Here is a 13,852-nt window from a genome sequence, read left to right as displayed (position 1 = left end):
TTCAACCGTAATTTTACAAAGCTACGAGAATACTTTTTGTATGCAAAAGAAAAAAAAAAGACTTTATTCAACAATTTGTCTCCTCCGCATCACCCTAGCGCCATTTTGGAGAGTATCCACTGAACACAAACAGCGTATGTTGTTCTGTGTCAGCCATACCACACGGATACGTTGTTTTCGTTCAAATCAAAGCGTAAACACATAGTAAACAGATCCGGCGTGACGCAGCTGACACAGAACAGCATACGCTGTTTACGTCCAGCTGACATTCTCCAAAATGGCACCAGGGTGATGCGGAGGAGACGAATTGTTGAATAAAGTTGTTATATTTTTTCTTTTGCGCACAAAAGTATTCTCGTAGCTTTGTATATTTGCGGTTGAACCCCTGATGTCACATGGATTATTTTATAGATCTCCTTGCTACGTTTCTGGACTTGGGAACATTTCAGTTGTGTTGCTGTCTATGGGAGGGTCAGAGAGCTCTCAGATTCCATCAAAAATATCTTAATTTGTGTTACGAAGATGAACGAATGTCTTACGGGTTTGAAACGACATGAGGGTGAGTAATTAATGACAGAATTTTCATTTTTGGGTGAACTATCCCTTTAAGTGCATCATGATAATGGCAAACTCCAATACACAGTTGAAATACAGGCCTTCTCCTTCATCATTGCAGAATTCCATCCGCCACAACCTGTCGCTGAACAAATGCTTTATAAAAGTCCCAAGACAAAAGGATGAGCCAGGCAAAGGTGGGTTCTGGAAGATCGACCCCCAGTACGCAGAACGCCTCCTCAACGGTGCCTACAAGAAGCGCAGGATGCCCCCTGTGCAGATCAACCCAGCTCTTCAGAACCACCTCAGGATGAGCTCTCACGCTGGACAAACTGCAGCCACTACAGGGATGGCCAGAAACCTTTGCGTGAGTCCTGAGTCCCAACAGCTCCTGAAAGAGTTTGAGGACGTCACGGGAGCCGATCAGAACTGGGACCCTCGTTTGGCTGAAGCCACCATGTTGAGTTGTTGGGTCTCAGGGAAGGGGAGCAAGAGGAAACAGCCGTACACCCACAGGACTGGTGGGAGCAAAGCTCCACGACGTTCAAGTTCCCCACTGCTGGCCATGGACGAGCAGGAGGACTTAAGCTCCCTGAAGGGCAACTTTGACTGGGACGCCCTGCTAGACTCTGCCCTGAATGGAGAGTTAAGCTTGAATGAAGGGGGTCCGTTGAGCCCTATACCACAAGATGAGGACTTGATGGTTAGAGGCACCCATATCAGCCCCCTCGAACCACCTGGAGGTGTCATTGAGAGCCATGTGTTGATGGAAACCCAGAGGAGCAGCGAAGCAGACTTTGATGAGGAAACCTTCCTGGCCACTGCATTTCTCCAGAGTCCCTGGTCGGAAGTGGAAGAAGGCAACCGTCCCGACTTCCTCTGTAGCTCAACGGTCAACATCGATCAACTCTTCGACCTGGGAGACTCTCTCGGAGGAGACTTAAGCAGCAAGATCGAGTCTCTCCTTTGAAGAGGTCATTAGTGACACTTGAGATTCAGGCACAAACAAGTCAAAGAACAAAGAGGGTTCGGACTGTTTACCCCCAAAGATTTCATGCTGGATTCCATGAAGCCCACGTGAAGATGTATTTTTAAAAGTGTATCTATTTCTAAGACTGATTTTTATGATTATGTTTTTGTATTTGACACGTTATCTACCTGCATTAAAGCTAATCTAATCAAGTTCCTCAGCGAGTCCTTAAAATCATCTATCAAATGCTTGGAACATGGGATTCGGAGACTGAACATGTACGGACAGCACTGGAAGTAGATGCAAGCTTGTTGTTTACCATTCAAATTTACATACCAGAACATAATTTAAGAAATGAACAGTTCAAACACCTTGTGGATGAAGTCAAACATGTTATACAAGTTTTATCATATTCAAACAAATTCCTGAAGCAGAACTTTAAATCAACTGTGCAAATGAAATTGTGCATCACGCCACCTTACGACGGCAAACAATGTACTTTCAGTGAACACAAGAACAATAAAAGTTCTTTATTGGCATTCTTGGTTCCATAAAGAACCTTTAATGTCCATGGGATCTTTCCATGGTACAAAATGTTCTTTATAGTGAAAAAAAAAGGTTCTTTGGATGATTAAGATATTCTTCACACTAAGAAATAATGGTTGTTTTAAGAGCTGTTCACTGGAAGGTTCTTTGGGGAACCAAAAGTGGTTCTTCTGGCATTGCAAAAGGTTCCTTTCGGAACCTTTATTTTTAAGAGTGCGTTTAATGCTGTTAAGTGCCGTTGATCTCATGAAGTCCCCAGGGCTACATATTTTGGATGTCCAACCTGATTTATATCATCAGCTAATTGGTGGAGGCTCCAAGACCTGAACTGGATGTGCCAGATAAAGGAGACATCCATAATGTGCTGTTCCTGGGGTCCTCCAAACCAGGACTTTTGGATGAAACTGAATTGTTTGGGCTTATAGACAACAAAAGAGCTGTTTTTAGCGCCGAATGGCTGATATGATGACAATGGTGTATTTTGATAGTGTAACTGCACTAATTTAATGAATGGGATTTGGGGGTTCCTGCCCATGTTGGGTTGTTTGGTTGGTAAACGTGTGTGTGCCAAACTTTCTCTCTTGCAGCTGAATTCTGGCTCTGATAGATTTCTACATGCACATCTAACCACTTTCACGCACATATTGTGTTATGAGTGTTACGCTGATATCATACAAATGATATTTCACGTCAAGACTACTTTTATCTTCTTAATTTAGACCATTAACACTGATACACCTACAATGATGCCTACAAAGTGTTTAGCCTATTTGAACATACTGTACTTCAGATTAAAATATAAGACAGATAACTCATGTTGTGTGTGTGTGTTGTGTAAAGGGCTTCAAAAAGATCTAAAGCTGAATTGTTTTCTCAGAGCGACATCTTTTGCTCAGTTCATGCTCAATTCCGCTCCATTTGTGCTCTTGCTTTTATTATGCAATGGGAGGGACGTCAAACAGAGCAAGACAGTGTATGTGTGTGATTTACACAAGCATCTCTCTGCTTGTCTTATTTTGCGGCTGTCGCTCTCTGTGTGTGGGGGTGTTTAGGGCTTTGTTTGTGCTCAGTGAGATTCTTGTACCCCCCAGAGTTCCAGTCAGGCCTACCCTCGCTCGACCCATGTGGGGTCTGACGGGGACGACGTCCCACGCCCTCATATATCACTGTGCTTTTACATAGACCAACAGGACCTTCATATTGGGAAGCTGGGAAGCACTTGGTTTGGACCTCATAAAAAGTTTTCATTGTATGCTGAACAGTCATTTGTTGGGAGATGCTCACAAAATCTGTCAACAACATGGTTTGGATCAAAATCCGATGAAAGAAAGAAGAAGAATATTCCAGATGTGTTCCAAATGTAATAAATAAATACCTTTAGGATGGATATTGTATACTGTATACTGACAAATATCCTTTGGGTTGTCACCCCTCTCAGGAAAGCTCTGGGATAACCAATCCAAGCTGGAATAGTCTTTCCAGGTAAAGTGTACTCGTAATTATAATGTGGTGGCTTGGTCAGATGAGAGGCCCTGTAACCAGATCCAGGTATTATCCTGCAGTCTTGCTGATAGCTACAGGTAAGGAGAGTCCACTGATGAAATGCTAAACCTGTTGCTTTTGTCTTTCACTCTAACAATGTTCAAAACTAAAAGTGTAAAAAGGCTTCTAAGTAAGAGCCAATGTAATCAAAATACAGCCAAGCAATAATGGTTGTGTGTTTCAAGCCTAAGCTGAGAATGTTTTTTTTTTTCAAACTGAATTTAAAAGAATCGAAATTTTGATTTAAGTAAGTGGAATTAAAATGGAATGAAATTAAGAATTCATAAAGGTTTCATTCTTCAGTGCAGTTTCCCTGCAAACATCATACACAAGCAACTTATTTCAGAAACATTAGATGATCTTAATGATGAATGTTTATGATTCCACATACAGTATTAATTTATTCGCTACTAAAACTGGGGTCAATTTTTTATTTATTTTTTTCAAAGAAATTAATAGTCTTATTCAGGATTCATTAACTTGACCAAAACAGTACCGATTTTTACATTGTTACAAACAAATCTTTTCCAAATAATGCTATTCTTTTGAACTATTCTATCTAACGGTTTAAATCAGCACATTAGAATGATTTCTGAAGGATCATGTGACACTGAAGACTAAAAATTCAGCTTTGCATCACAGGAATAAATTACAGTTCAAAATATATTAAAATGGAAAACAGTTATTTTAAATTTTAATATTATTTCACATTATTACTGTTTTTTTCAGTTCTTTAATCAAATAAATGCAGCCTTGGTGAGCATAAGAGACAAAAACATTTAAAAAAAATCCTTTCTGGCCCAAAACATTTAAATGGTGGCGTATATAATTTTCATTAAATGTAATAAATTAAAATATTTTTTCCAAAATGCTGTTAAAAAATGTGGTCATTATTGATTTTTAATTTAAATAAATAGTCAGAATTAATGACATAATTTTTAATGTTTTGTCAAAATGTTTTAAAACAAAGTATCTTGTGTATACCTGTTTACTTTAAAAGATGGCAACCTGAAAAAACGAATGGTTTTATGGCCAAATTTTTATGAAATCACTGAATCAAGTTACTACAAACTACACCAACAAAACAATTTTTATGGCTTTAATATAGGCAGCAAAAGCTCTTTATCCAATTCTATTCAGATTCACACTGATTGAAATGGAGCCAATTCTCATATTCTGAATTTTTCTCAAGTCTGTTTGACGTCACACAAGGGAAATGTTATTCAGTGAAAGAAAACATTCAGAAAGGCAGGATGCCCCCTGTGCAGATCAACCCAGCTCTTCAGAACCGCCTCAGGATGAACTCTCACGCTGGACAAGCTGCAGCCACCGCAGGGATGGCCAGAAACCTTTGCGTGAGTCCCGAGTCCCAGCAGCTCCTGAAAGAGTTCGAGGAAGCCACGGGAGCCGATCAGAACTGGGACCCTCGTTTGGCTGAAGCCACCATGTTGAGTTGTTGGGTCTCAGGGAAGGGGAGCAAGAGGAAACAGCCGTACACCCACAGGACTGGTGGGAGCAAAGCTCCACGACGTTCAAGCTCCCCACTGCTGGCCATGGATGAGCAGGAGGACTTAAGCTCCCTGAAGGGCAACTTTGACTGGGACGCCCTGCTAGACTCTGCCCTGAATGGAGAGTTAAGCTTGAATGAAGGGGGTCCGTTGAGCCCTATACCACAAGATGAGGACTTGATGGTTAGAGGCACCCATATCAGCCCCCTCGAACCACCTGGAGGTGTCATTGAGAGCCATGTGTTGATGGAAACCCAGAGGAGCAGCGAAGCAGACTTTGATGAGGAAACCTTCCTGGCCACTGCATTTCTCCAGAGTCCCTGGTCGGAAGTGGAAGAAGGCAACCGTCCCGACTTCCTCTGTAGCTCAACGGTCAACATCGATCAACTCTTCGACCTGGGAGACTCTCTCGGAGGAGACTTAAGCAGCAAGATCGAGTCTCTCCTTTGAAGAGGTCATTAGTGACACTTGAGATTCAGGCACAAACAAGTCAAAGAACAAAGAGGGTTCGGACTGTTTACCCCCAAAGATTTCATGCTGGATTCCATGAAGCCCACGTGAAGATGTATTTTTAAAAGTGTATCTATTTCTAAGACTGATTTTTATGATTATGTTTTTGTATTTGACATGTTATCTACCTGCATTAAAGCTAATCTAATCAAGTTCCTCAGCGAGTCCTTAAAATCATCTATCAAATGCTTGGAACATGGGATTCGGAGACTGAACATGTACGGACAGCACTGGAAGTAGATGCAAGCTTGTTGTTTACCATTCAAATTTACATACCAGAACATAATTTAAGAAATGAACAGTTCAAACACCTTGTGGATGAAGTCAAACATGTTATACAAGTTTTATCATATTCAAACAAATTCCTGAAGCAGAACTTTAAATCAACTGTGCAAATGAAATTGTGCATCACGCCACCTTACGACGGCAAACAATGTACTTTCAGTGAACACAAGAACAATAAAAGTTCTTTATTGGCATTCTTGGTTCCATAAAGAACCTTTAATGTCCATGGGATCTTTCCATGGTACAAAATGTTCTTTATAGTGAAAAAAAAAGGTTCTTTGGATGATTAAGATATTCTTCACACTAAGAAATAATGGTTGTTTTAAGAGCTGTTCACTGAAAGGTTCTTTGGGGAACCAAAAGTGGTTCTTCTGGCATTGCAAAAGGTTCCTTTCGGAACCTTTATTTTTAAGAGTGCGTTTAATGCTGTTAAGTGCCGTTGATCTCATGAAGTCCCCAGGGCTACATATTTTGGATGTCCAACCTCATTTATATCATCAGCTAATTGGTGGAGGCTCCAAGACCTGAACTGGATGTGCCAGATAAAGGAGACATCCATAATGTGCTGTTCCTGGGGTCCTCCAAACCAGGACTTTTGGATGAAACTGAATTGTTTGGGCTTATAGACAACAAAAGAGCTGTTTTTAGCGCCGAATGGCTGATATGATGACAATGGTGTATTTTGATAGTGTAACTGCACTAATTTAATGAATGGGATTTGGGGGTTCCTGCCCATGTTGGGTTGTTTGGTTGGTAAACGTGTGTGTGCCAAACTTTCTCTCTTGCAGCTGAATTCTGGCTCTGATAGATTTCTACATGCACATCTAACCACTTTCACGCACATATTGTGTTATGAGTGTTACGCTGATATCATACAAATGATATTTCACGTCAAGACTACTTTTATCTTCTTAATTTAGACCATTAACACTGATACACCTACAATGATGCCTACAAAGTGTTTAGCCTATTTGAACATACTGTACTTCAGATTAAAATATAAGACAGATAACTCATGTTGTGTGTGTGTGTTGTGTAAAGGGCTTCAAAAAGATCTAAAGCTGAATTGTTTTCTCAGAGCGACATCTTTTGCTCAGTTCATGCTCAATTCCGCTCCATTTGTGCTCTTGCTTTTATTATGCGATGGGAGGGACGTCAAATAGAGCGAGACAGTGTGTGTGGGATTTACACAAGCATCTCTCTGCTTGTCTTATTTTGAGGGTGTCGCTGTCTGTGTGGGGTGGGTGTTTAGGGCTTTGTTTGTGCTCAGTGAGATTCTCGTACCCCCCAGAGTTCCAGTCAGGCCTGCCCTCGCTCGACCCATGTGGGGTCTGACGGGGACGACGTCCCACGCCCTCATATATCACTGTGCTTTTACATAGACCAACAGGACCTTCATATTGGGAAGCTGGGAAGCACTTGGTTTGGACCTCATAAAAAGTTTTCATTGTATGCTGAACAGTCATTTGTTGGGAGATGCTCACAAAATCTGTCAACAACATGGTTTGGATCAAAATCCGATGAAAGAAAGAAGAAGAATATTCCAGATGTGTTCCAAATGTAATAAATAAATACCTTTAGGATGGATATTGTATACTGTATACTGACAAATATCCTTTGGGTTGTCACCCCTCTCAGGAAAGCTCTGGGATAACCAATCCAAGCTGGAATAGTCTTTCCAGGTAAAGTGTACTCGTAATTATAATGTGGTGGCTTGGTCAGATGAGAGGCCCTGTAACCAGATCCAGGTATTATCCTGCAGTCTTGCTGATAGCTACAGGTAAGGAGAGTCCACTGATGAAATGCTAAACCTGTTGCTTTTGTCTTTCACTCTAACAATGTTCAAAACTAAAAGTGTAAAAAGGCTTCTAAGTAAGAGCCAATGTAATCAAAATACAGCCAAGCAATAATGGTTGTGTGTTTCAAGCCTAAGCTGAGAATGTTTTTTTTTTCAAACTGAATTTAAAAGAATCGAAATTTTGATTTAAGTAAGTGGAATTAAAATGGAATGAAATTAAGAATTCATAAAGGTTTCATTCTTCAGTGCAGTTTCCCTGCAAACATCATACACAAGCAACTTATTTCAGAAACATTAGATGATCTTAATGATGAATGTTTATGATTCCACATACAGTATTAATTTATTCGCTACCAAAACTGGGGTCTTATTCAGGATTCATTAACTTGAACAAAACAGTACCGATTTTTACATTGTTACAAACAAATCTTTTCCAAATAATGCTATTCTTTTGAACTATTCTATCTAACGGTTTAAATCAGCACATTAGAATGATTTCTGAAGGATCATGTGACACTGAAGACTAAAAATTCAGCTTTGCATCACAGGAATAAATTACAGTTCAAAATATATTAAAATGGAAAACAGTTATTTTAATAATTAATATTATTTCACATTATTACTGTTTTTTTCAGTTCTTTAATCAAATAAATGCAGCCTTGGTGAGCATAAGAGACAAAAACATTTAAAAAAAATCCTTTCTGGCCCAAAACATTTAAATGGTGGCGTATATAATTTTCATTAAATGTAATAAATTAAAATATTTTTTCCAAAATGCTGTTAAAAAATGTGGTCATTATTGATTTTTAATTTAAATAAATAGTCAGAATTAATGACATAATTTTTAATGTTTTGTCAAAATGTTTTAAAACAAAGTATCTTGTGTATACCTGTTTACTTTAAAAGATGGCAACCTGAAAAAACGAATGGTTTTATGGCCAAATTTTTATGAAATCACTGAATCAAGTTACTACAAACTACACCAACAAAACAATTTTTATGGCTTTAATATAGGCAGCAAAAGCTCTTTATCCAATTCTATTCAGATTCACACTGATTGAAATGGAGCCAATTCTCATATTCTGAATTTTTCTCAAGTCTGTTTGACGTCACATCAGGGAAATGTTATTCAGTGAAAGAAAACATTCAGAAAGGAGAGCAAATATCAAAGAGGTTACTGTAACGGGAGGCCGTTTGTCAGACGGTTGAGTCAGACGTCAGACTGTGGGATGAGGAGTGCTACTACATTGTTGTGAATATGAGCCACTGGGCAAGCTGTGGCTTCAGGACGGGGTTGCGCCGTTTCCCGCACAACTCCATTGGTATTCTGCTTCTGTGTAGCACAAGAAGAGCCGCTGATGTCTCGGACAGCCCTCATGTGCTCAACCGATCCCCATCATCCAGACACAAGAGACGGGGGGTGGAGCGTGAAGCAGAGAGGGAGAGGAGCAGCGAATACATCTTTTTTATCACATGGGCCGTGAAAGGCCAGTCTCCTGGGCAACTACTGGTGCTATTGTCATGAGGGCCGAGCACAAAATGGGCAAGGGTCCATAACAGTCCCTGCAGCCAGGGGTGGGGGGTTTGATTAGGGAGGGTTGGCAGGGGTCTGGTGGCCACTGAGATTTATTAAGGTGATGCCGAATGTCTTTGTGAAAGTGCACTTACCTTCCAGAGTAGAGCCTGAAAAGGGAAACATGTTATTTCTTTCTTATCAAGGGTTTACTATGTGCTTGAAAATGTGTCTTAAAGGGATAGTTCCCCCAAAAATGAAAATTTGCTGTTAATTTACTCCGCCTCAGGCCATCCAAGATGTAGGTGACTTTACACAGTAAAGAAGATTTATAAAATGCAAGTCAGATAAACCATTTAATTTGAGCTGGTAATCCCTTAAGAATGGAAATAAATGATTATTCTTCCAAATCATTTGACCTCCAAGTGGCCCTTAATCATCTCCAAATAACCCTGATGAAATGACCAGCTCACAGTGAAGTTCTTTTCTTTCTTCTCTTAGGGATGAAAAAAGTTGGAAATACCTACTGTTAGTGAACATCCCAACGCCATCCACACTGCTGAGAGTGACATTTAGATGAATATGGGAATATGTGCTGCATGCTTTCCTCTCAATAACAAAATAAATGACAGCGGTAAGAAAGCATCAGTTAAAGGGTTAGTTCACCTAAAAATTAAAATTCTGTCATTAATTACTCACCCACATGTCGTTCCAAACCTGTAAGACCTTCGTTCATCTTCAGAACACAAATGAAGATATTTTTGATGAAATCCGAGAGCTTTCTGACCCTGCATACACAGCAACGCAACTGAAACGTTCAAAGCCCAAAAAGGTAGTAAGGACATCGTTAAAGCAGTCCATGTCCACGCACTCTCTAAACAAACTTTGTTTTGGCCCGATTTTGTCCGGGATGAAGTCACACCAGTTTTGATTTTCGCTTAAAGTATATTGGGGCCTTTATTATCACTATTACCGTTATATCTAGAACACTCTTATACAATTTAAATAAACCTCTAAGTATTGAAAACTGAATGAATGTGGCATGCTGAGAAGAGGTGAGTTATTACATTTCTAGTCAATCAGACTAATGGTTTTCACATAGCAACACCCTAACAACCACCAGAATACCCTTAGCAACCATATAGCAATGTACTTACAACCATAAAGAATATCTAGTTTCAATTCAATGAAGTTCCTTTGTGGAAAAAAAAACAATTTAGCATACTTTAAAAAAAGAGTACTTAATATGGAAATAATATACTTTAAAAGAATATGCTTAAAGGGATAGTTCACCCAAAAATGAAAATTTGCCCATGAATTACTCACCCTCAAGGCATCCTCCGGAGCTGCTTCCGTGTACAACTGTTGGCGCAAGCTACATTAAAGTGATTATTACGTTTTGAATATGGATATTTTTCTTACAAAAATGCATCGATTCGCTACAGGAGGCCTTTGTTCACCCCCCGGAGCCGTGTGAGAGACTATTTATTATGGACGGATGCGCTTTATTTCACTTCTTTTGGACTGATGCATGCAACACCCGCTGAGTGCCATTAAATAGCTTGAAAGATCAAAGACTATTTTTTATATAACTCCGATTGTGTTCATCTGAAAGAAGGAAGCCATATACACCTAGGATGCCTTGAGGGTGAGTAAATAATGGGCTAATTTTCATTTTTGGGTGAACTATCCCTTTAAGTGCAAACTGAATGTAATGTTTTAAGACACGTAAAGGGATAGTTCACACATAATGAAAATTACCCCATGATTTACTCACTCTCAAGCCATCCTAGGTGTATTTGACTTTCTTCTTTCAGACAAATCCAATTGGAGTTACATTAAAAAACGTCCTGTAAAATGTAAAAAATTTCGCTTCACTTCAGAAGGCCTTTATTAACCCCCCGGATCCGTGTGGAACACTTTTTTATGATGGATGGATGCACTTTATTTTGCTTCAAAATCTCGACACCCATTCACTGCCATTATAAAGCTTGGAAGAGCCAGGACATTTTGAAACAAAACTCCTATTGGATTCATCTGAAAGAAGAAAGTCATATACACCTAGGATGGCTTGAGGGTGAGTAAATCACAGGGTAATTTTCATTTTTGGGTGAACTATCCCTTTAATTGCATGTTTATTGAAATAAAATAAAAAAATGAATTATAATCAACATTTATATTAAATGCAATTAGCTGAACTTTAGAGCGTTTTGACAATGATTATTAAAACTATAATGATTTAAAATGTACTTTAAAGTAAAACTTTTAATTTGACATTATTACAAACTGCACTTTTTAAAGTATACTTAAGTGTGTTAGAAACAAGTCATGAAAGTGTCTCTCTTTAAGTTCACTTAAGTGTCCTTTTATTATAAACTTTCTGTTTAGTTTAGTTTAGTTTTTTACGATTTGAGGGAAACTAGAAGTGAACATTCAATACAATTAGGCAAACTTCTTTTTAATAAGTTGGCCCTGTTAACTTTCTATATGTCTCTGGTCATGTATATATACGGTAATAACATGCTCTGCTTCTGAAACAATTGTCCTTTTTGGCTGAGATGACAGTTTCATTTACCTTACCACTTAGAGACTAATTTTCATTATCCAATCAATTCCCATTGGACAAAAAAAAGAAAGAGTTTTTGCTAAACATCCCGTTTCACAGAAAAATACACAAGATTATGGAAATAAAATGGGTTGCATTTTTATGCTGACGTTAATTTAATTTACAGTACACAGAAATAGAGGCATGTGAAAGGTCATTTCTGATGAGTAATAATGTTTTGGCCAGCTTACTGTATGTTCGGTTTTATATGATGCATAAAGACGGGAGATATTGTACTTGTTTGACAAAAATCAACAAGTCTACACGATGAAGCTGCGCTCTGCATCATTACCGCATGAACGCTGATATCAGAGACGTGGAGGTCAGGCGAAGCAGTGGGCCATGACATGCTGGGTTGTAGGTGGCTGGTGTGTGTGTTTTCAGATCCACGGTCTCTTTGTTAGTGAGACACTGACATCTGACATCCATCACCAGCTTAGGGAGCAATACACACAGTGAGCGAGCATAGGGAACACAATACGTAGTGAAACGGTGGGAGGCCCTTTATTCATTACGCAGGGCTGTGATGCTCTTTTGTAGGTGTTTGGGGGTGGTGGTGAGCCTGCAAAAGATCCCCATGACAGAGCAATTTCCTGCTGTTTGCACTGCTCATTGTAATCTTCTCTAATAATGCTGTTTATCATGTTGCTAATGAGTCGAGATGTGTTTCAAATGAAGGATTTCCAATGTTGTGTGTGTTCCCGCTTGTGGAGTCCAGCCTTGTGTGATTGAAGTTGTGGTCACACTTTAGTTTGTGGACCAATTCTCATTATTAACTAACTATTAACTATGACTTTAGCCTCAGTAAACTCCTAATTTGCTGCTTATTAATAAGTAGTAAGATAGTTGTTAAGTTTAGGTATTGGGCAGGATTAAAGGGATAGTTCATCCAAAAATGAAAATGTGATGTTTATCTGCTTACCCCTTTGGGCGCGCGCACGGCATCCGGTGCGTGAGTTGTGTACGCGCTCTGGCGTAGTTTACGTTAATGGGTTTGTTGATATCCAGCCGAAGAGCAATCAACCATAACTTCAGGCGAGCAGGCTCAGAAGTTGGGAATATGTGGAAAGTCACCGCTCCCGAATGAGTTCGCGCGAGAGAACTTCATCTTTTAGTTTTAAGTCGGTTTGAACAATCCGGATAAGCGCAAGTAAGTACCATTTTGATTAGCCGTCGTACCTACAATGACTGTGCACTGTGTAAACAATTAGTGACGTATACACGCGAGAGATCACTTCCGGCGCTTGTGTAAACTTCGCCAGAGCGCGTACACACCTCACGCACCGGATGCCGTGCGCGCGCTCAAAGCAGTTGGACATAGTGCTGTATTAGAGGTAAAATATGATATAAATACTGTTCGGTTTCTGGCACAAACCGATCGTTTCGTGTCTTAGGACATCAATGTGTCGTCACGAGCTGCAGGGTTTAATTTGGATTTGTCTGTGCATGTTTTTTTTACTCTCATAAATTTTGTTACCATTGCCATGCATTATACGACTGACAGACTGCAACGGCTGGAGTTAAAAATCATCATATGTGTTCTACTGAAGAAACAAAGTCACCTACATCTTGGATGCCCTGGGGGTAAGCAGATAAACATCACATTTTCATTTTTGGATGAACTATCCCTTTAAGGGACCTAAAATATGGTTAGTAATGGTAAGTAAGTGAAAGTACTCAGATGACCTACTGCTTCTGGTGCGATTGTGAAGTGAGCATCTGATGAACACTTTACTATCCCATGAGGCCACAGGAGAGGACTGGTGAATGGCAGTGAAGCGACACAACTAATGTTGTAAGTCACGGGATAATGACAACATGATGAATGTAGTATGTCTGGATTTCATTCATACTGTATGTCATGAAGGAGCCAAACCAAATGTATCTGTATCACCTACCAGCGTGCAATTTTGAATGCTGCTAATGTCCGAATTTTCACATAATCTATTGAAATGATATTGAATTAACTGTTGCATTTGTTATTTATAGTACATGCACTTACAGCGTTCGTCCCCCCCCC

At 39.5% G+C, this 13,852-nt stretch overlaps 2 protein-coding genes and 1 pseudogene across 2 annotated transcripts in view; all 3 read left to right on the top strand.

Annotated features, from left to right (window-relative positions):
• Positions 1 to 1,694, top strand: part of LOC107752710 (forkhead box protein J1-A-like) — a 5,328-nt gene extending 3,634 nt beyond the window's left edge. Inside the window, exon 3 of the mRNA XM_016568733.1 lies at positions 677 to 1,694. Coding sequence (XP_016424219.1) covers positions 677 to 1,525 — 849 coding nt within the window. The 3' untranslated portion in view covers positions 1,526 to 1,694. The remainder of the gene's footprint in view (positions 1 to 676) is intronic.
• Positions 1,695 to 3,575: 1,881 nt separating this feature from the next.
• LOC107752706 (forkhead box protein J1-A-like) lies at positions 3,576 to 5,742 on the top strand. The gene is made up of 2 exons (XM_016568729.1): positions 3,576 to 3,619; positions 4,806 to 5,742. The coding sequence occupies exons 1-2, from the start codon at positions 3,576 to 3,578 to the stop codon at positions 5,569 to 5,571; spliced, it is 810 nt and encodes a 269-aa protein (XP_016424215.1). The 3' UTR covers positions 5,572 to 5,742.
• Positions 5,743 to 8,972: 3,230 nt separating this feature from the next.
• Positions 8,973 to 13,852, top strand: part of LOC107752705 (tRNA-splicing endonuclease subunit Sen54-like) — a 23,329-nt pseudogene continuing 18,449 nt past the window's right edge.

This window comes from Sinocyclocheilus rhinocerous, unplaced genomic scaffold (genome assembly GCF_001515625.1).
Source record: "Sinocyclocheilus rhinocerous isolate Xijiao unplaced genomic scaffold, SAMN03320098_v1.1 scaffold441, whole genome shotgun sequence".
Lineage (NCBI taxonomy): Eukaryota > Metazoa > Chordata > Actinopteri > Cypriniformes > Cyprinidae > Sinocyclocheilus > Sinocyclocheilus rhinocerous.
This window is presented reverse-complemented; position numbering and strand designations above follow the sequence as displayed.

Bases quoted from the DNA above. Each gene is read 5' to 3' on its own strand.
- LOC107752706 (XM_016568729.1), top strand. From the start codon at position 3,576: ATGTGGTGGCTTGGTCAGATGAGAGGCCCTGTAACCAGATCCAG. The intron at 3,620-4,805 runs GTATTATCCTGC...ATTTTTCTCAAG, and splicing joins GGCCCTGTAACCAGATCCAG to TCTGTTTGACGTCACACAAG.